This window comes from Dendropsophus ebraccatus, chromosome 15 (genome assembly GCF_027789765.1).
Source record: "Dendropsophus ebraccatus isolate aDenEbr1 chromosome 15, aDenEbr1.pat, whole genome shotgun sequence".
In the NCBI taxonomy this organism is placed as follows: Eukaryota; Metazoa; Chordata; class Amphibia; order Anura; family Hylidae; genus Dendropsophus; species Dendropsophus ebraccatus.
Genome location: NC_091468.1, coordinates 12,990,910 through 13,014,840, shown reverse-complemented (window position 1 = coordinate 13,014,840; position 23,931 = coordinate 12,990,910). Strand labels below are relative to the sequence as shown.

At 43.0% G+C, this 23,931-nt stretch overlaps 1 protein-coding gene across 3 annotated transcripts; it reads left to right on the top strand.

The window, feature by feature from the left end:
- Positions 1-10,472: 10,472 nt before the first annotated feature.
- On the top strand, positions 10,473-22,601 carry LOC138773853 (putative deoxyribonuclease tatdn3-A). 3 transcript variants are annotated; one of them, XM_069954300.1, is made up of 10 exons: positions 10,473-10,576; positions 13,622-13,654; positions 14,009-14,082; positions 15,137-15,218; positions 15,821-15,883; positions 17,234-17,343; positions 17,584-17,639; positions 20,221-20,333; positions 21,577-21,657; positions 21,870-22,601. In XM_069954300.1, exons 1-10 carry the CDS (start codon positions 10,520-10,522, stop codon positions 22,011-22,013), a joined length of 813 nt encoding a protein of 270 aa, XP_069810401.1. In that variant the 5' UTR covers positions 10,473-10,519; the 3' UTR covers positions 22,014-22,601. The 3 variants fall into 3 exon arrangements, with proteins under 3 accessions (XP_069810401.1, XP_069810403.1, XP_069810402.1); XM_069954302.1 differs by lacking the exon at positions 14,009-14,082 and having other exon boundaries at positions 10,490-10,576; XM_069954301.1 differs by lacking the exons at positions 10,473-10,576; positions 14,009-14,082 and adding an exon at positions 10,750-10,901.
- Positions 22,602-23,931: the final 1,330 nt, after the last annotated feature.

Below are 23,931 nucleotides of genomic sequence, written 5' to 3'. Positions count from 1 at the left end.
TGTGTTTTCAATCCACTCCAGGTTTTGGTTGCAATATGAGGACCACAATACTGACTGAAATATACGTACTGTGAACCCAGCCTACTGTATAATCTGTGATTTCACTGTCCAAGGTTACCCTTGGGTCAGATGGGAGTAAGGGGTCTTGTGCCGCTGAGTGGTTTGTGGGCATCTTGCCAAATCTTACTCATAAGGGAGCTTGTTTCTTCTGTAGCTTCTGATACAGGGTGACTTTAGTTAATTTAGTTAAGTTTGGAAGAACATGTAGAATGCCCACAGCTTCCACTATAATGGTGCGTTCACACCTACAGGATCTGCAGCTGATTTTCAGCAGCCGACTTCATTTAAATAACTGAACACAGCATCAAATCTGCTGCAGATCCTGTAGGTGTGAACGCACCCTAAGGATAAATAATACTACAAAGTACACAGAGAGAAGCAAGCGTATCTATATTTGCATATATGCATTGTGTATATATATATATATATATATATATATATATATATATATATATGTATGTATGTGTGTGTATTGTGTATCTATATTTGTATTGTGTATCTATATGTGCAAATATGTGTATTGCCTATTTATGCGAGTATATATTTATGTTTTATGAGGCTGCTGACTCTTATATAAGAATTATTCTATATATGTTTCACATTTCATTTTCTATGTGTCTTTTATTTAGATTTTTAGCAAATGACCATTAATCTGAGACTATCTGGGGATAAGATATTATATAACTTTTTATTTTTAGTGAGAACAGTTTTGTGATGATTATAACAAACTATTATAATATAGTAAGCCCATAGGAGAACCTAAAGAAACGACTGTTGTAAACAAGATTATTGATCAGGAAACTTTTCAATATTAGTAACTGGGAAATTTATAGAGGAGTCTGGGACCTTTAACTGCAACCTATAGAGAGGTGAACTAGAAGATCTACACACCTCTGAGGCAATCTACAGTATATAATTCCAAAGATAACCCCCCTAAGTGAAGTAAGATGAGGGTCAATACATCTGACTTTCCTATGCACAAGTCCACTCATTGGGGGGTCATTCACTAGGAATGAACCGTCAAGTAACTGGTGAAGAGGAATCGGTGCATTGGGACAGATGGGTGAGGTTCTTTTATAGGGACAGAATAGACTTCATAGGGGGGATTGTTGTGGAAATAAAGACAATTCTGTATATTCTATTGTTAAAGATTGCACCCAAATCCTAGACAACACCTAGAGGTGTATAGTGTTATACTTGGCTATGTTATTGGAATTAAGCGGATGAGTTTTTTATTGACTAAAGATGTTTATTGTGTTTTTGTTACTTATTGTTTGAAATTTTAAATCCGAAAGATGAAAATGTAATTGAAGCCTAAATATTAATGAAGTTTTAAGTTATCATTGTAGATAATCCCAGATTTTACAAAGATGGATGACACAAGGATATACGGTGACCCCCATGCAGTATGATGTACCACTACAGTAACCACCCTCTGAGGTGTGAAGACAATCACTAAGACATATAAGATGGTTACAGGTAACTTTGCAGATGTCTATGTGAATTCCAGGTACCCTTTTTCCAGGCAACCTTAATGAGTCAATTGGCGAGTTTGAGATTTGTTGGGTCCCTGGGCAAACCAATAAATAACACTGTTCAAAGAAGAAGAGCTGCCATTGAGAGCGGCTGACGCAACGTTCACGCAGACAAACCCTGAGGCTAAAAGGGGGATGGATGATGGACGAAGCTGCCAATGCTGCAGTTTCCGGTCTCTTCCCAAGGTAACAGTACAAATTGTACAGGTGGATGGGGAGATGTTTCCTGTCTCTTCCTGAGGTAACCGTATATAGCAGGGGTACTCAACAACTTTTAGTGAGGGGCCACTTACCGGGGTCTTTTGTCAGGTGAAGGTCCGAGCTGAACATCAGTAGGAAACGTGTTTTGTTACTTTTCACAAATGTTTTTGAACTATTTACATACAGAATTGATGCTTATTAGTGTGAAAACTGGCATTTTGTCTCTCTCACCAGCCCTTTGAAATTAGGTACAAAGGGGGTGACTGCGCCCAGTAGTATATAGCCCCCCTGTGCGCTCCCCCAGTAGTATATAGCCCCCTTTGCGCTCTCCCCCTGTAGTATATAGCCCCCCCTGTGCGCTCTCCCCCTGTAGTATATAGCCCCTCTATGCACTCTCCCCCTGTAGTATACATCCCCCCCTGTGCGCTCTCCCCCTGTAGTATATAGCCCCCCTGTGCACTCTCCCCCTCCCATATAGCCCCCCTGTGCTCCCCCTCCCATATAGCATGCAAAAACAAACACTTAAGGCCCTATTCCACGGAATGATTATCGGCCGATATCGGCCGCTACGGCCGATAATCGTCCCGTGGAATAGAAGGCAACGATCAGCCGACATTGTTCATGTCGGCTGATTGTTGCGTCGTTTGTCTTTCAAACATGTTGAAAGACAAACGACAAATACAGCAACGATCTGCTGCTGTCGCCCCGTGGAAAAGGAGCGGCGGCAGCAGACGCTGCTGTTTGCTATGGGTTGCCGGAACGATCTGGCCTCTGCAGCTGGCCTCCGCGGTCCGCCAGTTGAGGACCCCTGTTGGTAAATAGTGTACAGGTGGATGGGGAGATGTTTCCGGTCTCTTCCTGAGGTAACCGCACATAGGGGGACATTTATGAAGTCCGGCGTTTTTTACGCCGCACTTAAAAATGTCCCCGCAGCTCCGGAGCTTTGCCTCTACCTAAATCCCGATCGCACGGAGCCCGTCCGTACGAAAATTTTGAAACCTACGCCAGCTCAGAGCTGGCGGAGGTTTCAGTATTATTTTTCGTAGCGAAAAAATGTTAAATGAAGCGGACCCAGAGTCACAGGTGGTCCATATAGGTATGTCCTTGTCTTTATTGATGTTGTCCTTACAAGTTAGCTGAATGTCTGAGGTGATACTAGTGGCCTCAAAGCAGAAAAAGAGACCAGCAGTCAAAAGACAGGTTTAAGGATCCATAACAATGCCGCTAACCGTGACAAAAAGGATCATGTGATATATGATTTTCATGAAAAGGCTTTGAAACCTTAGGTGATGTATCGTTTACATCTTGTTTTTATTTCTATGGTGGTTATTTTTATGTATAATATGATCACAGTGAAACAAGAGACAATTCAGTAAGATTCAAATACACCAGTATTAATTGAACTGTTAAAGCGACTCTGTACCCACAATCTGACCCCTCAAAACCACTTGTACCTTTAGATAGCTGCTTTTAATCCAAGATCTGTCCTGGGGTCCGTTCGGCAGGTGATGCAGTTTTTGTCCTAAAAAAAAAAATTTAAACTTGCAGCCCCGTGGCCTAGATTGTGTATGCATAAGGCTGGTACCACCCCTCCGTCCCTCCTCCCCACCCTCTTCATCATTAGGAATGCCACTGGAACATTTTCTCCTGTGTGAACATTGCACAGGTGCCCTAACGATCCAGCCCATGTTCAGTATTCACACAGCTGACGAATAGTAGGCAATCTGCCTGGAGCATTCCTAATGATGGTACCGCACCCCCGTAACGCCCCTGGTGCAGGAGGCGCAGATGGGCCCGAAGCGAATAAAATATTTGCAAATAGACCATTTGCGAAAATATTTTTTTACGCTAATCAGGCCCATCTGCGCCTAAAAAGGGCATTTTAGCCTTTTAATAAATTTCCTCCATGGTGTCTCTCATATATCTGTCTGTGCTCCCAGAATGTAGAAAAATGCTTTTAGTCTATAGAAAGAAGAGTCAAAGAGGCGTTCCCACCAGGCTGTAACCCCTCCTTACTCCCCTCTCCCATACCTGACCCTGCTTGGGGCTCAGCTTCCAGTTGTTGATCATGCAGGGATGGGGGAGGGGAGACATTCCAGCTTGCAGCAGATCAGGCCTAAACTGTTCTTACATTACCTATCCACGCTCCCGGTCTCCTCCTGCCTTCTGGTCTCTTCCCGACACTGCTGCTGCTGAGAGGCCGCATTGGTCCCAGCCAGTGATTGGCTGAGCAGCTGTAAGCTCAGAGAAGCTGCAACTTGTGGTGGCGGGAAGAGAGAGCAGAAGGCAGGGCAGGAGGAGACCAGGAGTGTGAAGAACTGATGTATGAACAGTTTACTTAATTATCAGCAATTGGCCGCACATCACTATTTTTTAAAGATTTTTTGGAAAACCAAGGTTTCCCTACTTTTTTTTTCTTTACATACATTAAAACATCAAAAATACAAAAGGTATAATGAGAACATTGGCATGAAAAGAGGATATATATATATATATATATATATATATATATATATATATATATATATAATCAGTAAGCACTCTATTGAACTGAACAGCTACTGGAGGGTTCCAAGCATAAATTATGTAGTAGAAATGTCCACGTTCATCCGTCATGGAATATCCCAGAAAATAAAGTTGCAGAGATGCGCACATCACTATTACACGTATTGATACTTGGTCAGTTATTGCAATCCTTGATAACGCCTTTTAATGCAGGTATCACACCAACATAACCCAACACAGTGTGAATAAAAAGAAATGTCCATAAGCCATTGGTATTTCTAGATGTTTATTGCAGAGACGTACTAGAACGTCCTTAAATGTGGACTCGGGACAGCTCTGGTGGAATTCAGCGGCGGGATGAGCAGCACAGCCAGGAAGCCTTTTTGGAGCGAGATGTTTGATAGTATTTCTTCTCCAGGCTTCTCCTCTTCTTCCGTCTCCTCTTTTCTAGCCAGGAGCCGACTCTCTTACACTTCTCTTCTCTTTTTTTCCTTTCATCCGCTCGGCTTTTTTTGGTGTTTTTGAAAAAAGAGCGGAAGTTTAGGAATGTTTTAGCCATTGATTTTTCTTTTCTTTTGGCAGACGGGGTCAGTGCCTCCTCAGTCTGTCTCAGCCCAGGATGGAACTCTGTCTTTTTAAGCTCTGCCTCCATGATGGTCTCTGCCTCCAGGATGGTCAGTGCCTCCATGATGATCTCTGCCTCCATGATGGTCTCTGCCTTCATGATGGTCTCTGCCTCCAGGATGGTCAGTGCCTCCATGATGATCTCTGCCTCCATGATGGTCTCTGCCTTCATGATGGTCTCTGCCTCCAGGATGGTCAGTGCCTCCATGATGATCTCTGCCTCCATGATGATCTCTGCCTCCATGATGGTCTCTGCCTCCAGGATGGTCAGTGCCTCCATGATGATCTCTGCCTCCATGATGATCTCTGCCTCCATGATGGTCTTTGCCTCCACTGTGATGTTATTTGGGATACAGCGCATTTGTCCATATTTTGATGGTTCTCTCTCCTTTGGGCTCTTTGTCTCTTCCCTCTAGGCTTCGTCCTCTTTTGCCGTGGCTTTTGGAATATCTACAATGTAAAAGGGGAAACCATATGTTATTGCTGTAGCCAGGTCTGGAAAGGCTGTACAATAGATTTATGCGTTGGGTTTTTATAGGAGAATATCCATCAGGGAACTTGTGGCAAATCCACAGGATAAGCCATAAATGTCCCCTAGATGCAGATTCCACTTCTATTTCAGATCCAAGGCCCCCCGATGGGAATAGGAGTTACATAACCTACTGGGAGCGACAACCCCATCAACTACAATGGCCACGAATAACCCCAAAGGGTGCCAGGAAATCCTTAATCTAAATATAGATGCCAGTCCTGGGGTGGGTCCCACATCTAGGGCACACTTGTGGCATATCCCAATACTTTACTAATAGATTTTAAAGGTAAACTGGTGACCGTCCATTGCCATCTATGAGAAGGCTAATTCTAATAAGAGCAGTGTATGAGGAAATGGCATGTACATGTTGTGCTATTTCTTATTTCACAAGTATATGGTCACCATTTAGAATTTATATCTGAAAATAAATCCTCATCTGGTAAGATATAGTAATTATTACCTGGCTCATGGACGATAACTTCCTCTAAATCTCTCTCTCTCTCTCTCTCTGCGATGCCTCCGACATCTCTGACAATACCAATATATAGCGCTGTGAAACAAAACAATGGGGAGGATTTATCAAACATGGTGTAAAGTGAAACTGGCTCAGTTGCCCCTAGCAACCAATCAGATTCCACCTCTCATTTTCCAAAGAGTCTGTGAGGAATGAAAGGTGGAATCTGATTGGTTGCTAGGGGCAACTGAGCCAGTTTCACTTTACACCATGTTCGATAAATCTCCTCCAAAGTCTTTTGGACAAACTGATGTAGATGACAATTTTGTACAGTTAGAGCCCAAGAGCGGGACCAGGCCGACTATAAGGCCAACGCTGCCTCCGTCTGTAATAAACAAAGACGGAGATGAATGTGTTATTATAATCCCATTATTACTTATTTTTACTATTCTATGAATATGTTTGTATAAACCATTTAGGGGGATCTTTAGACCCTCCTGATGCCACAGTTAGTAATAATGAGATATATATTTGGCAGTGGCATCTCGGGCTGGAGGTGGTAGAACCAGTCGGTGAAATACGGCGACTGATGTTTGCATATGAAGAAATGGGAGAGGATGGAAATAACTACTTACTGTTCTGGCCGCCTCCGTCCTGTCCGGTGGGATTACTCTCTACCACCGGATCTAAGGGAAACACAGACAGTAAATACATTTTCTCAGCTGCATCTTCTCTCTCTCTCTCTCTCTCTCTCTCTCTCTCTATATATATATATAAATAAACAGGGTTTCCTATCATCTGGAATTGATATACAGTACAGTAATGTTTAATCTCCATTTAGTATAATAACTCCCATTTGAACTCCCCTTTGAAGCCATTACCTGGTGATGACCCCGAGACCTCTTCTCCTGCATAGCACAAGCTACATAGCAAACAGGTCATGTGAGGGAGGAGATGACTGGAGTTACAGGATATCCTGGGACTTGCAGTGTTTAGTTGTTGTAGTGTGCACTTATTCTCTTGTATGCTATTATATGTTAGATGCTGGGACTTGTAGTACTATCTGATATCACTGCCATATTCTCCCTGGTATCTGATATCACTGCTGTATTCTCTTCTATAGTCTGGGGGGTGTAATACTCTGCAGCATCTGTATACACCTGGTATCTGATATCATAGCTTTATTCTCTTCTATAGCCTGCAGGGTGTAATACTCTGCAGCATCTTTGTACACCTGGTATATGATATTACTGCTGTATTCTCTTTTATAGTCTGCAGGGTGTAATACTCTGCAGCATCTGTATACACCTGGTATCTGATATCACTGCTTTATTCTCTTCTATAGTCTGCAGGTTGTAATACTCTGCAGCATCTGTGCACACCTGGTATCTGATCAGTGCTGTATTCTCTTTTACAGTCTGCAGGGTGTAATAATCTGCAGCATCTGTGTACACCTAGTATCTGATCACTGCTAAAGCTTTGGCTGTCTAGGCATGATGGGAGTTGTAGTCTTGCATAATCCCTTTAAACTAAAAGAAAGAGAGCAAAAAAACACAGGCACCGGCGCCTCGTGTAACACCTTAGGATAAATGAGATAGTGGGTAGGGAGGTATTGCACTCACCTAAAAGCCACTTGGGCTTGATGCGTATCACCCAAAAAGGGTAGCGAAGTGTAGAACTGTCCAGATCCCAGTAGCTGCTAAGCTAGACGTACCAGCGGACGGGATGCTCCCACCGGGGGCCCGTATAGGAATATTGCAAAGAAAATGTTGAAAACACCGGTACAGTGACTCCAGCTCTGCTACTGTAAGACCATCACGGGACTCCAATAGTTAAGATTAAAAAGGTTTATTTACAAAACATAGCATGAAGTTAACATGTTTCGGGAAAAAAACTATCCCTTCCTCAGAACCAGTATGCATACTGGTTCTGAGGAAGGGATAGTTTTTTTCCCCGAAACATGTTAACCTCATGCTATGTTTTGTAAATAAACCTTATAATCCCTTTAAGATGTTTAGTGTCATGTGTACTGCTGTTCCCAGTTAGCTGATTCTATGAAACTTTTAAAGGGGTTATCTAAGCTTACAAAAACATGACTGCTTTCTTCCAGAAACAGCACCTCTCAAAAATTTTGGTGTGGGGTTTTGCAGCTCAGTTCCACTGACATGAAGCGAGCTGAATTGTCATACCACACACAAACTGGGGATAGGGATGGCGCTGTTTCTGCAAGAAAGTCACTGTGTTTTTTTCTAATCCTGAACAACCTCTTTAACCCCTAGACGATCCTGGACGTAGGGTTACGTCATGGAAGTCTGTCCCCAGACGACCCTGGACGTAACCCTACGTCCTGGGTGTTTCTCGGGCTATGAAGCGCGCTCCGGAGCGGAGCGTGCTTCATAGCAGGTGGGGGCCAGCGGCAGTGCGCAGCCGGGACCTCACCGCTAATGACACGCTGCAGCGATCGTGCTGCCGCGTGTCATTAACCCCTTAAACGCCGCGACCACGGCGTTTAAGTGCAAGTGACAGGGGGAGTCCCCTGTCACTTACCGATCGGGACCCCCGCAGTGTGACTGCGGGGGTCCCGATCGTTGAAACGGACCGCCGGAGGTCTCTTACCTGCCTCCGAGCGGTCCGATCGGCGATCTGCTGCACTGAGCCTGCACACGGATGCCTATGCCTATGGCATAGCAATGGTCAGTGTAAAAATCCAAGTAGTGAATGTAGAAGTCCCCCAAAGGCGCTTCAAATGTGTAAAAAAAAAAGTTCAAAACACTAACACACTACCCCAAAACCCCTCCCCCAATAAAAGTTGAAATCACCCCCCTTTACCATAATATAAATAAAACATATAAAAAGAAATAAATAGATAAACATATAATATACCGTAGCGTGCGTAGTTGTCCGATCTATTAAAATATAACAAGCGTCATTGGGAACGGTAAACGGCGTACACGAAAAGAGGGAAAAAAGTGCGCGGATTAAAAGTGATCAAAACGTCCGATCTTCACAAATATGGCATTAATAAAAACTAGAGATCATGGCGGAAAAAATGACACCCCACACAGCCCCGTAGGTGAAAAAATAAAACTGTTATAAGCGTCACAATAGGCCCATTTTATTAATATTTAATTGCCAAAAAAAGGATTTCATAAAAAAAATATATATATAACATAGAGAATCTGTGTAGCCTGCATATGGTTGTGTTCGGGCTGACCTATAGAATAATAGTATCATGTCGCTGTTACCATATAGTGCATTACGTAGACACAGGAACCCCCCAAACGTTACCATATTGAATTCTTTTTTACGATTTCACCTATTTATATCTTCATAAATAATATATTTGGGATTCCATCATACATGTTATGGTAAAATGAATGACGCCATTACACAGTACAACTATTCCTGTAAAAAACAAGCACTTACATGGCTTGTAGATAGAAAACTGAGAGTGCTGGAGCTCTTAGAAGGGGAGGAGGGAAAAACGAAAACACTAAGATCAAAATTTGCGCGGTCCACTGGGTCATTTTGGTTTTAGTAAAAAGCCCCCTCCCCTAATAAAAGTCTGAATCACCCCCCTTTTCCCATGTTTTAAATAAAAATAAATAAACATATTTGGTATCGCCGCGTGCATAATCGCCCGAACTATTAATCACATTCCTGATCTCGCACGGTAAACGGCGTAAGCACAAAAAAATCACAAAGTGCAAAATTGCGCATTTTTGTTCGCTTAAAATCCTGAAAAATTGTAATAAAAAGCGATCAAAAAGTCGTATATGCGCAATCAAGGTACCGGTCGAAAGTAAACACCTTGGCGCAAAAAATAACACCTGACACAGCCCCATAGACCAAAGGATAAAAGCGCTATAAGCCTGGGAATGGAGCGGTTTTAAGGAACATATATTTGTTAACAATGGTTTGAATTTTTTACAGGCCATCAAATAAAATAAAAGTTATACATGTTACATATCGTTGTAATAACGACTTAAGGAACATGCATAACTAGTCAGTTTTATCGAAGGGCGAGCGGCGTAAGAACAAATACCCCCCAAATAAAAACAATGCGTTTTTTTTGTTCAATTTTACCACACTTTGAATTGTTTTCTGGTTTCGCAGTGTACTTTATGCAAAAATTCAGCCTGTCAGTGCAAAGTACAATTAGTGACGCAAAAAATAAGGGCTCATGCGGGTTTCTAGTGGAAAAATGCAAGTGCTATGGACTTTTAAGCACAAGGAGAAAAAAACGAAAACGCAAAAACGTTAAGAGGTTAAGACTGACTCCCTTTTCTAAGATAGTTATTTTACCGCTCGGGCCCCAGAGGAGACACCCCACCGTTACATATACAGATTCATCCTTGTCATATATCATGTGTTATACTGTATATGTCATATAACTTTCCCAAAACATCCCTCCTATCAATGTAACCCAAATATCCAACCACAACTCTCATTATGCAACAGCTTCTCTATTATATAAGTTCATAAATTAAGAAAAAGGAAAATCCCGGATGAATTCCTTACAGCCCACCTTGACTCATACAGCACACGTGTTCAGCTAAATACTAAGCCCCGCCCACTGTGGGGTGTACTGAGAGGGAGGCTACAGGCATGGCGGCTGGCTATGTGGACTGTCACTGCCATATGACAGCCGAGGAGTTCTCCCAGGTAATCCCTGAGTACAGTCATGTGAGTCCATAACCGCTCTACAGAGGAGGCCGGCACTGTCCAGGCTGACGGCGGCGGCCATTTTCTCGGAGACATCCTGTGTCAGTGTGTGTTCTCTAGTGTGTAGTGACAGTTCTTCCTACAGATACACTGACTCCTATTATCAGTAGATATATAAGGGGTCCTGTTTCTATGACAACCCGCGTGGATTGTGGCCTTATTTTGCAGACACATTTTTTTACTTTAACAGCTGCAAAACGGAGTCCCATTTTACTGCAGCTGTGACACAGCCCACAGCAGACTGGAGATAGTGGGGTGCCGCAATGTACACCCTCCTAGATTATAAAGAGAGTCTCCACCCAGAACATAGGAGACCTCCTGGCAGCCTGTGGTGACCGCAGTGGTCAGGCGTTGTTTTTTGGGTGGAGAGTGCCCTCATTGTGGGGACAGTGCCTGGAAGCACCCCAGTAGTGTTGTTAGGGGCTCTGGTTTTGGGCACCTTCTTATGGGGACACTCTGACTAGTTAAGGGGACACTCTGACCAGTTATGAGGACACTGACTCTATGGGGACACTCTGACTAGTTATGAGGACACTCTGACTAATTATGGGGATGCTGACTCTATGGGGACACTGACTAGTTATGGGGACACTATGACTAGTTATGGGGACACTGACTAGTTATGGGGACACTGACTAGTTATGGGGACACTATGACTAGTTATGGGGACACTGACTAGTTATGGGGACACTGACTCTATGGGAACACTGACTAGTTATGAGGACACTCTGACTAATTATGGGGATGCTGACTCTATGGGGACACTGACTAGTTATGGGGACACTATGACTAGTTATGGGGACACTGACTCTATGGGAACACTGACTAGTTATGAAGACACTATGATTAGTTATGGGGACACTGACTAGTTATGGGGACACTGACCAGTTATGGGGACACTCTGACTAGTTTTGGGGACACTGACTCTTTATGGGGACACTCTGACTAGTTATGGGGACACTGACTCTATGGGGACACTCTGACTAGTTATGGGGACACTCTGACTAGTTATGGGGCCACTCTGACTCTTTATGGGGACACTGACTAGTTATGGGGACACTGACTCTTTATGGGGCCACTCTGACTAGTTATGGGGACACTGACTCAATGGGGACACTGACTAGTTATGGGGCCACTCTGACTAGTTATGGGGCCACTCTGACTCTTTATGGGGACACTCTGACTAGTTATAGGGACACTGACTCTTTATGGGGACACTCTGACTAGTTATGGGGACACTGACTAGTTATGGGGACACTGACTCTGTGGGGACACTGACTAGTTATGGGGACACTGACTCTGTGGGGACACTCTTGACTAGTTATGGGGACACTCTGACTAGTTATGGGGACACCCTAACTCTTTATGGGGACACTCTGACTAGTTATGGGGACACTGACTCTGTGGGGACACTGACTAGTTATGGGGACACTCTGACTCTTTATTGGAACACCCTGACTAGTTATAGGGACACTCTGTGTCTTGTTATGGGGACACTTTCTGGTTATGGGGGCACTGTCACTAGTTATGGGGACACTCTGTCACTAGTTATGAGGACACTTATGGTTATGGGGGCACTCTTACTAGTTATGTGGACGCTGAGTAGTTATGGGGACACTGATTATTTATGGGGACACTTTTTCTGGTTATGGGGGCACTGTCACTAGTTATGGGGACACTTATGGTTATGGGGCACTTTTACTAGTTATGTGGACGCTGACTAATTATGGGGACACTGATTATTTATGGAGACACTTTCTAGTTATGAGGACACTCTGACTCTAGTTATGGGGACACTGACTTTAATTATGTGGACGCTGACTAGTTATGGGGACACTGATTATTTATGGGGACACTTTTTCTTCTTATAGAGACACTTTCTAGTTATGAGGACACTCTGACTCTAGTTATGGGGACACTGACTATTTATGAAATAATGGCAGTATTCCTATAAGCTCTGATTATGGGGCACTGTGACTAGTTATGATGACACTCTAGCTGTTCAGATTATGGGGACACCGACTCTTGATATGGAGAAATGTTAGCTCTGGTTGTGGGGATACACACGCTGGGTTTGGGAAGCAAAAAAATACAGATCCCATAGACTTATATTGGTTTGTCTGTACGGATCCATAAAACTACATGAATGGGCCCTAATTGCGGATCCACAATCGCATACAAACTTACGGGAGGTGTGAATGTAGCCTTACCTTGTAGCACTTTGTCCACACCTCCCTGAAACTTTTGCGCGGTCCTGTATTTCTTATTGGGGCTTACAGACCGCGTCATCAGCAGCTCAGCCGCGATTGGCTGAGCACAGTTATGCTCAGCCAATCGCGGCTGAGCTTCGGATGACGCTGCAGAGGGCGGCCGGCACTCGGGAAGATCCGCCGGCCTCCCGAAGAAGACGTCACTGCTGAGGATCGGAGACCGTGGACGACACGAGATGCGGTGAGTATAATGCACCACACTTCCGGGTCTAGCGTGGGTGGGGGGAAACATGGGGAAGGGGGCCATTCACAGACATAACATACATTACAAAGTTGTATAACTTTGTAATGTGTGTTATTCTGTGAATAATTTTTTATCGCCGGACAACCCCTTTAATCTGCCAGGTCCCTGGCCCCTCTGTCTTCGGGAGCGCCCCAAACCAACCCCTATGCAAGGAGGGCAGGCGGCCAGCTAGGGGGGCGCTCTGCCAGACAGAACATATCTCTGCCAGACCAGTTAGGTGTGCAGCTGACTGTCTGCCAGAGCGCCCCCCAGCTGGCCAGCAGTGATGCGCCCTGTGCAACCGCACAGGTCGCACACCCCTAAGGCCGGCCCTGTATACTTCCTTCTCATAGTCACAACTCAGATATATTTCTTTAAAGCTGCTAAATTGTCAAGTAAACACATAACACTAAGGATAGGCCCGGACTGGACCTCCCTCTGTGCGGCCTCCTGTGATATCAGCACAGCTAACACTAATATTTACATTTGCAGGATACAGCGGATGTTCTGGAAGGAGCAAGAAAAGTAAGTCAAGTTTGGTATTTTTTTATTTTATTTAAAGGGGTCTTCCGGCGAAAATATATTTCTTTTAATTCAGCTAGTTCAGAAAGTTATATAGATTTGTAATTTACTTCTATTAAAAAAATCTCAGGTCTTCCAGTACTTATCAGCTACTGTATGTCCTGCAGGAAGTGGTGTATTCTTTCCAGTCTGACACGGTGCTCTCTGCTGCCACCTCTGTCCATGTCAGGAACTGTCCAGTGCAGCAGCAAATCCCCACAGAAACCTCTCCTAGTCATTATTATACAGAGCATTGAGTGTCGGAACACTGGCGACCTGTACATTACATATCTCTACAATCTGTGTTGTATTTTCCAGGGAGGAGTCCGGGCTGTTGTGTCAGTAACAGAACACGCAGGAGAGCTGGAACGTCTTCTGCAGCTATCACAGAGGTTTGCTTCTTAGATTAGAAATGAAACCTTTGGAAGAAATTTATTAAAGGGGTTGTTCACCAAATTTTTTTTTCTTTCATATGAACTGGTGCCAGGAAGTGCCAGAGATTTGCAATTTACTTCTATTTAAAGGGGACGCGGGCACAGAGCCCGCCCAACCCCCCGGTGCAGCCCCCGGAGACTTACCCTTTTCCAGCGAGTACCTCTCCTGGAGCCAGTCCTGGGACGAAGGTATCAGCGCCCGAAGCCGTGCACGCAGCGGAGATGAGTCCGACGCCCATAGAGAATGACGGCTCCAGGAGCGGTACTCGCTGGAAAAGGGTAAGTCTCCGGGGGCTGCACCGGGGGGTCGGGCGGGCTCTGTGCCCGCTTCCCCGGTGACAGGTTCCCTTTAAAAATATCCAGTCTTTCAGTACTTATCAGCTGCTGTATGTCCTGCAGGAAGTGGTGTATTCTTTCCAGTCTGACACAGTGCTCTCTGCTGCCACTTCGGTCCATGTCAGGAACTGTCCAGAGCAGAAGCAAATCCCCCACAGAAAACCTCTCCTGCTCTCCCGACTGGAAAAAATCCCCAATTTCTGCAGGACATACAACAGCTTATAAGAACTGGAAGACGAGATTTAGAAGTAAACTACAAATCTCTGGCACAAGCTGATTTGAAAAAAGAAATTTTTTGGTGAACAATCACTTTAATGCTTTACACACAAAAAAAAAAAATTGCAGAAAAAAGTTTCAATATTTTGCCTGATGCTTGTGGAGAAAACTTGCAGTATAAAGCCCCGTTCACACTATGGGATTGGCGCCAAATCATGCCTTCCATCACTTTAAAGCTAGCGCGCCTCCGCTGTCCGCTCAAAGAATTGACATGTCAATTGTTTAAGCGGAGAGACGAGCAGAGCAGAGGCACACGAGCCCACATTGAAGGCAGGATTCGGCACCGAGTTAGCATGGGGGGTTTCCGCACGGAATCTTGGTGCCGATTCCATAGTGTGAACGAGGCCTATGCTGGATATTGAAATCTCAGAAATATTCAGATATTTTGTGTGTTTTCCAGGTACCCCAGTTATGTTATGCCGTGTTTAGGAGTACATCCTATTCAGAGTAAAGCAGACGGTTACCACAGTGTGACATTGCAGGTAGGCACCCAAACTGGGATCATATATCTCTGTGTGTTACAATAACATCTTTTCCTGCAGAATACAAGGTACGGAGGTCTTGTTTCCATGTGCAGATCAGACAACACTTCAGGGTGCAGGTTGAGGCCCTGTTCCTACTGCAGGATAATAGCAGGAAAAGGCAACCGTCTGTTACTATTGGTGGCCAGAAATAATATTAGTGGACGTCATTATCAATAGACTGCCGCCTTTCCTTGAAACAGGACGGCACATTCTTGTAGTCGGGACATAACCTATTAACTTTCTGACACCAGTTGATTAGAAAGAAAAAGATTTTCGCCGGAGTACCCCTTTAAGGTCATCTATAAACTGTTAAAAAAAAAAATGCACGCTTAGACGCTTAGCTGAGCTCAGCATTCAAGTGCATAGGGGTTTAGGGCGGGATAACTGCTGAATAAGCGAGTGTTTGGCTGATAGATTCCGAGGGTGTATGGAGGAAGCATGCTTCTTCTAGAAAAAAAAAAATAGATATTTAAACTCAACATGCCCATTCTTTCTTTTTTCTGCTGCAGCTGTGTGTGCTATTTCTATAATATGTTATATTTTTTTGCTTTTTTGAACAGGACCTGGAACCTGCCCTGGAAAGTTTTGAAAAGTACAAAGACCATCTGGTTGGCATAGGGGAGGTAAGGGTTAAATCATTCTGGAAACCTCACGTATAATTGGTTGCTATCATGGTTGATCCGAGCAAATCCCTAATAGTCCCTTTACATGGATCGATAATTTGCGCAATTGAACGATTAACGATTTCAAAGTAACGATGTGTTTTTTATAACGAACAGCATTTAGACGGAATAATAAACCGTATGAATAAATCGCAATTGCGATTAGTTTTAAAATTGCTTAAGCTCATCTCACACATAGAGTGAATCGGTGAAAGACTGTTTAGACGACGCGATCTGCTAATTTTCAGCCAACGACCAACGAAGATTTTAGAACATGTTGAAAGATCACGATGAACGATTTCTCGCTCGTCGCTTGATCGTACGCAGTGTTTACACAAGCCGATTATCGCTCAAATGCGATTGTTATTGCGAAAATTTGAACGATAATCGTTCCGTTTAAAGGGACCATTACACACAGGGATAATCCCCACATCCTGGTAAAATATAATACTATTCCCACCACTCAGTGTCTGCTTACATCACTGATTACACATGAGACATTTGATGCTGTTATAGTGTTTGCTGGCAGCCGCCTTTAGGGGGAGCTCACTGTATACAAAATGTATACAGCTCTCATTAAGCACAGTACTAGCCGTATTAATTGTAATGCAGTTACCGTCCCCTAGTGATTGCTGCTTGCATTGGGAATGTTATACTTAGTAGGTCATGTGGTCCCAGCTGTTTGATGAGGATCTAGCATCACTACTGAGCAAACAGAAGTGAAATCGGGGATGATCTTGGGCCCCTTCATTGCAGCAATAAATGTGGGGCTGGGGGGGCTCAGTGTTTGGTCATGTCACAATATAGCAAACTGCATACATTTACCGTAAAGAGGTAGTTCAGCAAAAAAAAAAAAATCATTCAAATCAACTGGTGCCAGAGATTTTTACATTATTCTATTAAAAAATCTCCAGTCTTCCAGTACTTATCAGCTGCTGTATGTCCTGCAGGAAGTGGTGTATTCTCTCCAGTCTGACACAGTGCTCTCTGCTGCCACCTCTGTCCATGTCAGGAACTGTCCAGAGCAGGAGAGGCTTTCTATGAGGATGAGCTGCTGCTCTGGACAGTTCCTGACATGGACAGAGGTGGCAGCAGAGAGCACTGTGTCAGACTGGAAAGAATACAACACTTCATGCAGGACATATAGCAGCTGATAAGTACTGCAGGATTGGAGATTTTTTATATAGAAGTAAATTACAAATCTCTGGCACCGATTGATTTGAAAGTTCTTTTTTTTTTTTGCTGAACTACCCCTATAAGCATGGTATGGCACTATATTAATTACCCAACTTGTTCTCTTTTCCTGTACAGATCGGGTTAGACTTCACCCCCTGGCTCACTCCCACCTCCGAGGAGAGAGACGAACAGCTGAGAGTTTTCCAGATACAACTGGACATTGCAAAGCGATTGGACTTACCAGTGTCAGTATATAGACGGACCAATGCAAATATATCAGCTAATAGCTTTTACCAATTCATCTTCTTGTTCTTCAGTTTTGGAAAAGCTTATGGGTTAGAAGGGTCCCCTGACAATAAGTTATTCACAAAGGGAATTAGAGCAGGACCCCTCAATCATCTGATCTGTCATACTGGAAGGCATTGTCCACAAAGGACATCACCTTTAAATTCTAAAAATGTATTATTGTTTTTTTTATTTTACAGAAATGTCCATTCTCGTTCAGCTGGAAGACAAACTATAGCGTTTCTTAAGGAGCAAGGTGGGAACATTGTAATGGACTCTATTCAGCATATGGAATCACTGGCGATTTCTAGACTCCCCCCCCCCCCCCCTTCCTTCAGTATAGGAGGACCAATTATTTGATGCTTGCGTGTGTCAGACATAAGACCCTATTACATGGAACAATTATCGCTGTATGCGGCAGATATCAGCAGCCGATAATCGTCCTGTGAATGAACAATGCCGGCTGATCGTTTTATTTGTTTGTCTTTCAACATGTTGAAAGACAAATGACTCGTATGGCAGCGGTCTGCCACCACTCCATTCACCTGATAGAGTTACATAGTAACATAGTAAATAAGGTTGAAAGAAGACAAGAGTCCATCAGGTTCAACCTAGGGAAATCCTACTGTGTTGATCCAGGGAAGGCAAAACCCCCCATGAGGCAGGTGACAATTGCCCCATCACAGGGAGAAAACTCCCCCCAACTCCAATGGCAACCAGAACAATCCCTGGATCAACGTATCACTGGAAATCTAATGCCCATAACTTGTAATATTATATTATTCAAGAATAGCATCCAGGCCTCCCTTAAACTTATTTAATGAATCGGCCATGACAACATCATGTGGCAGAGAGTTCCACAGTCTTACCGTTCGTACAGTAAAGAACTTGCTGATGATGAAATCTTCTTTCCTCTAGACATAGAGGATGCCCCCTTGTCATGGTTACAGACCTAGGAGTAAGGAGACCACTACAAAGATCTCTGTACTGTCCATTCATATATTTGTACATTGTGATCAGATCGCCCCTAAGACGTCTTTTTTCTAGCGTAAATAACCCCAAACTTGATAACCTGTCCTGGTCCTGTAACCCATCCATTCCATTAATGACCTTTGTTGCCCTCCTCTGCACCCGCTCTAGTTCAGCTGTGTCCTTCTTATATACCGGTGCCCAAAACTGTACACAGTATTCCATATGTGGTCTGACCAGTGATTTATACAGAGGCAAAACTATGTTCTCATCTTTAGCATCCATACCTCTTTTGATGCATTCCATTATTTTATTAGCCTTGGCAGCTACTGCCTGGCACTGATCACTAAAGTTGAGTTTACTGTCCACCAATACCCCCAGGTCCTTTTCGGAAGTAGTTTTACCCAGTGTTTTATTATTTAGCACATAACTGTACTTATTATTTCTATGGCCCAAGTGCATAACCTTACATTTATCCACATTAAACTTCATTTGCCATTTCATCGCCAAAGCCTCTAGCTCCTCCAAATCCCTCTGTAATATGATATTATATTAATAAAAATATAAAAAAGAAGTGGACCCAACACTGACCGCTGTGGTACCCCACTAGTAACTAAAACCCAATCTGAATATGTTCCATAAATGACCACCCTCTGTTTTCTATCACACAACCAGTTACTTACCCATTTGCATACGTTTTCCCCAAGTCCCAGCATTCTCATTTTGTAGACCAACCTTTCATGCGGCACAATATCAAATGCCTTGGAAAAGTCCAGATACACAACATCCACAGCCTCCCCCAGGTCCAGTCTATAACTTACCTCTTCATAGAAGCCGATCAGATTAGTCTGACAGGACCGATCCCTCATAAATCCATGCTGGTGCTGCGTCATAAGATCATTTTCATTAAGATACTCCAGTATAGCATCTCTTACAAACCCCTCAAATACTTTACCTACTATAGATGTTAGACTTACGGGCCTATAGTTTCCAGGATCACTCTTTGACCCCTTCTTGAATATTGGTACCACATTAGCTATGCGCCAGTCCTGTGGAACAATCCCTGTCGTTATAGAATCTATAAATATTGGGAATAACGGTCTGTCTAACATAGTATTTAATTCTTGCAAAACTCTAGGATGGATACCTTCTGGGCCCGGTGACTTATGGATTATAATGTTTTTAAGGCATCTCCCCACTTCTTGTTGTGTTAGGCAGGTGAGATTTATGGGAGGATTTACATTATCCCTAGTCATGTCGTCTGTTATGGGATTCTCCTCTGTGAATACAGTAGAGAAGAATGTATTTAGTAGATTGGCTTTTTCCTCTTCCCCCTCCACCATTACACCCAGATTATTTTTGAGGGGACCAACATTTTCGGTTTTAAGTCTTTTGTTATTTATATGGGTGAAGAACATTTTGGGATTTGTTTTACTTTCTGTGGCTATCCTTCTTTCTGTTGCTATTTTTGCCTCTTTTATTTGCTTTTTACACATTCTATTCTTCTGTCTATAGTTGCTCATTGCTTACCCACTACTTTCTTGTTTTAGTAGTCTGAATGCTTGTTTCTTATCATTTATTGCACCCCTTACAGCTGAAGTTAACCACACTGGATTTCCCCTATTTCTTCTACTTTTATTCCCATATGGTATGTGTCGTTCACACGATTTACCCAGGATGCTCTTAAATATGTCCCATTTCTCCCATTTCTCTTGTGTACTTTTATTTCTGGGATGGTAAATGTGGTTATACCTTTTCTCACTTTTATCTAATACAATAATGTAGTCTGTGGTTTGTGGACATAGATTTGGGTGAATTTCCTCTATATCCATGAGCTTTATGTGCTCAGTGTTGATTGTGAATTTCAGGTGCTGAGAAGGTATTACTGCACAACTTTGCTGGTCGCCCCTCAGTTGCCTTGGAGGGGGTGCAGGCCGGATATTACTTCTCCTTCCCCCCAGCAGTCGCAAATAATGATCAGGTGAATAAAATTATTCCAGATGTATTAAATGGGAACTATCAGCAGGTTAGACAAAACTAACCTACTGATTTCTCCCTATTGTGCATTGGGCACTGAGCATGAAGGTATGTCTCTTATCTTCATCCTCAGAGGTGTTCCCTTGCTGTTTTAGGCTGGGTTCACACACAATATATTTTAGGCAGTATTTGGTCTTCATGTCAGGTCCTCATAGCAACCAAAACCAGGAGTGGATTAAAAACACAGAAAGGCTCTGTTCACATAATGTTGAAATTGAGTGGATGGCCGCCATTTAATGGCAAATATTTGCTGTTATTTTAAAACAACGGCTGTTATATTGAAATAATGGCCGTTATTTACTGTTATATGGCGGCCATCCACTCAATGTCAATATTGTGTGAACAGATCCTGTCTGTGTTTTCAATCAACTGGTTTTGGTTGCAATGAGGACCACAATACTGACTGAAATATACGTAGTGTGAACCCAGCCTAAATGTAAACCTGTGTCCGGTAAGGCCTTACCCCCAGGGCACCGATCCACCCCTTCTAATGATTATCAGTCAGGCAGGCCTTATCACTAGAGACAGATTACTACATTAAAATTGCAAGAGAACGGCACAGATGATGAAGGTAAGAGACATACCTTCATCCTTGGGGTCCCCTGCACAATAGGGAGGTATCAGCAGGTTAGATTAGTCTAACCTGCTGAAAGTTCCCCTTTAACTTCATCAAAGTAAGCAATATACAGGAGTCTATGTAGGTGTCCTGGAGTAGATATAGTGATATAAAATAGTAGATAGATAGATAGATAGATAGATAGATAGATAGAGATAGTAAAAGAGAAGAAGCAGCACTGCTTTAATGTAGTATTTGTGGTGCCAGCAGATCTTGATCCAGACCAAAGATCGTAGTGAGTATATATGCAGAGAATCCACAGCACTCCAGCGTAGTGAAAAAGCTCTATAGGCTGTGTTTATTCAGTCAGTTCATAGTGCAACACTCCAAACGCAACGTTTCAGTGACTCTCTCGCTTGAAAATGGTGACAGAGAGTCACTGAAATGTTGCGTTTGGAGTGTTGCACTAAGAATTGACTGAATAAACACAGCTTATTGAGCTTTTTCACTACGCTGGAGTGCTGTGGATTCTCTGCATATATAGATAAACAGATAGATAAATATGTGCTGCTTCCATTTACATTGTTACAATGAACTGATCTTATTCTGAATTGTTTTACACAAACTCCAGAGAGAGAAGCTGATACGACAGATCCCATTGGAGAACATCTGCCTGGAGACCGATTCACCAGCTCTGGGACCAGACAGACAGGTATGAGAGAAGGCGGGTGTATTCTGCTGCCAGTGGTATATTCTGCTGCCAGTGGTGTATTCTGCTGCCAGTGGTATATTCTGCTGCCAGGCAATGGTGGGCAGGCTGAGTCCCTGCTGAAGGGAGCAGTGTTACTGATGCCATTGTATTCAGGAATTGTTTATTATATACAAGAGGACATTATAAATTACCATTGTATTTTATGATTTCAGGAAAGGAATATACCATCCAACATCTTCATCCCCTGTGAATATATTGCTCGTGTGAAGGGCCTGTCATCAGAGAGAGTCTGCGAGGCCACTGCCCATAATGCCCTCCAGCTATTTCCTGAGATCCATCTCAAAATGAATGAATAATAAAAGTCCGACTGAGGTTTCTGGTATATTGGTGGCCTGTTGTTAGGATAAGTCCTCAGTGTCACATTTGTGGGTGTTTGACTCCCAGCACCTCCTCCCATCAGCGCCATATTCCCTCTATTGTTTACTATGCTAAGCGCCGAACCTTTTGTAGTGGTTGTCCTTGGTATTACAGCCCCTTTACTTGTGCTGTACTCAGGTAATCATGGAGATGCCACAACTTTTTTAAGAATATTGATGACCTTTCTTGGGATAAGCTGTTAGTGCTATAGTTCTGCAAAAAGCCTTTGAAATTCAGTATATTTATTTGTATGATTATGTATGTGTATGATTATTTATGGTCTTATTAAAGGGGAACTATCAGCAGATTAGACAAATCTAACTCTCTATTGTTCGTAGGGCACTGAGGATGAAGGTATGTCTCTTAGCTTCATCCTTGTTGCTGTTTCCATGCAGTTTTTAGTTTAAAGGGATCCCGCAGCGAAATTCTTTTTCATTCAAATCAACTGGTTTCAAAAAGTTATATAGATTTGTAAATGACTTCTATTTAAAAACATCAAGTCTTCCAGTACTTATCAGCTGCTGTATGTCCTGGTGTATATCCAGTCTGACACAGTGCTCTCTGCTGCCACCTCTGACCATGTCAGGAACTGTCCAGAGTAGTAACAAATCCCCTCTCCTGCTCTGGACAGTTCCTGACATGGACAGAGGTGGCAGCAGAGAGCACTGTGTTAGACTGGAAAGAATACACTTCTTCCTGTAGGACATACAGCAGCTGATAAGTACTGGAAGACTGGAGATTTTTTAATAGAATAATGTAAAAATCTCTGGCACCAGTTGATTTGATTGATTTTTTTTTTTTTGCTGAACTACCTCTTTACGGTAAATGTATGCAGTTTGCTATATTGTGACATGACCAAACACTGAGCCCCCCCAGCCCCACATTTATTGCCGCAATGTACTGTACATTGTACATTGTACTGTAATGTACTTTAAGTACTGGAAGACTCAATATTTTTTAATAGAAGTAAATTACAAATATCTGGCACCAGTTGATTTGAAAGAAAAACATTTTTGGTGAACAACCCCTTTAAATGCAGAGTGGTCAGTGTCCTATCAGGCTGTATTTTCTGTTTTTATAAAAGTTATCTGACATTTGTATTTTGTATTTTATTCGTCATTTTTGTATAACACTAACACTTTTTCCTCTTATTCGGAGCTCATGTAACTTCATCTACTGTAAAAACAAGCACCTGATTGTTCCCATCTGCCGTCCGTGTTGTGATAACCTTTACCTGGAGAGAATTATCTGCAGCGTTTCATCCTTCATGCGACTATGCAAGTTCTCTCTGGATGCACAATTAACAGCGGGAGCAGGATAAATACAGGGATGAGCCGCCTGAATTCTCACCAAGTAAAACAGATGGACGTGGATGTGTAATGAGAGAACTGATGGCTGAACCGTCCTTTATAGAGATGCTATTTTGGTCGAAGAAATACAACTGGCAAACTTTCCACCGCTTCCTGCTGTTCTGTTCCTTAAAGGGTAAACACATCCTGAAATCGAGGGATGGGACTACGGAGCGACATAGAGGGCCAGAGATGTAAAATTCCATTACTAGGAATGTGTGGGGCCGCAATCTGATAGATTTGTCACACTGAACCACATCCCTGCTGTCCCACAGATTGTATAGATATAATTGTGAGGGAGTCCTTAAAGGGATTGTTTCATCAGACAATGACCTATGGTTTAAATCAAGTTTTTATATTAAACATTGGGTTCGGGATTTTTTTTTTGTTTGTTTTAGAAATTTTGGAAATGTGTTTTTCTAATTTTCCATTGTAGGCCATGTTCACAAAACGTATGGTTTGTATAAATCATGGCCATTGTTGCAATTTGCAGCAACGGCCGTGATTT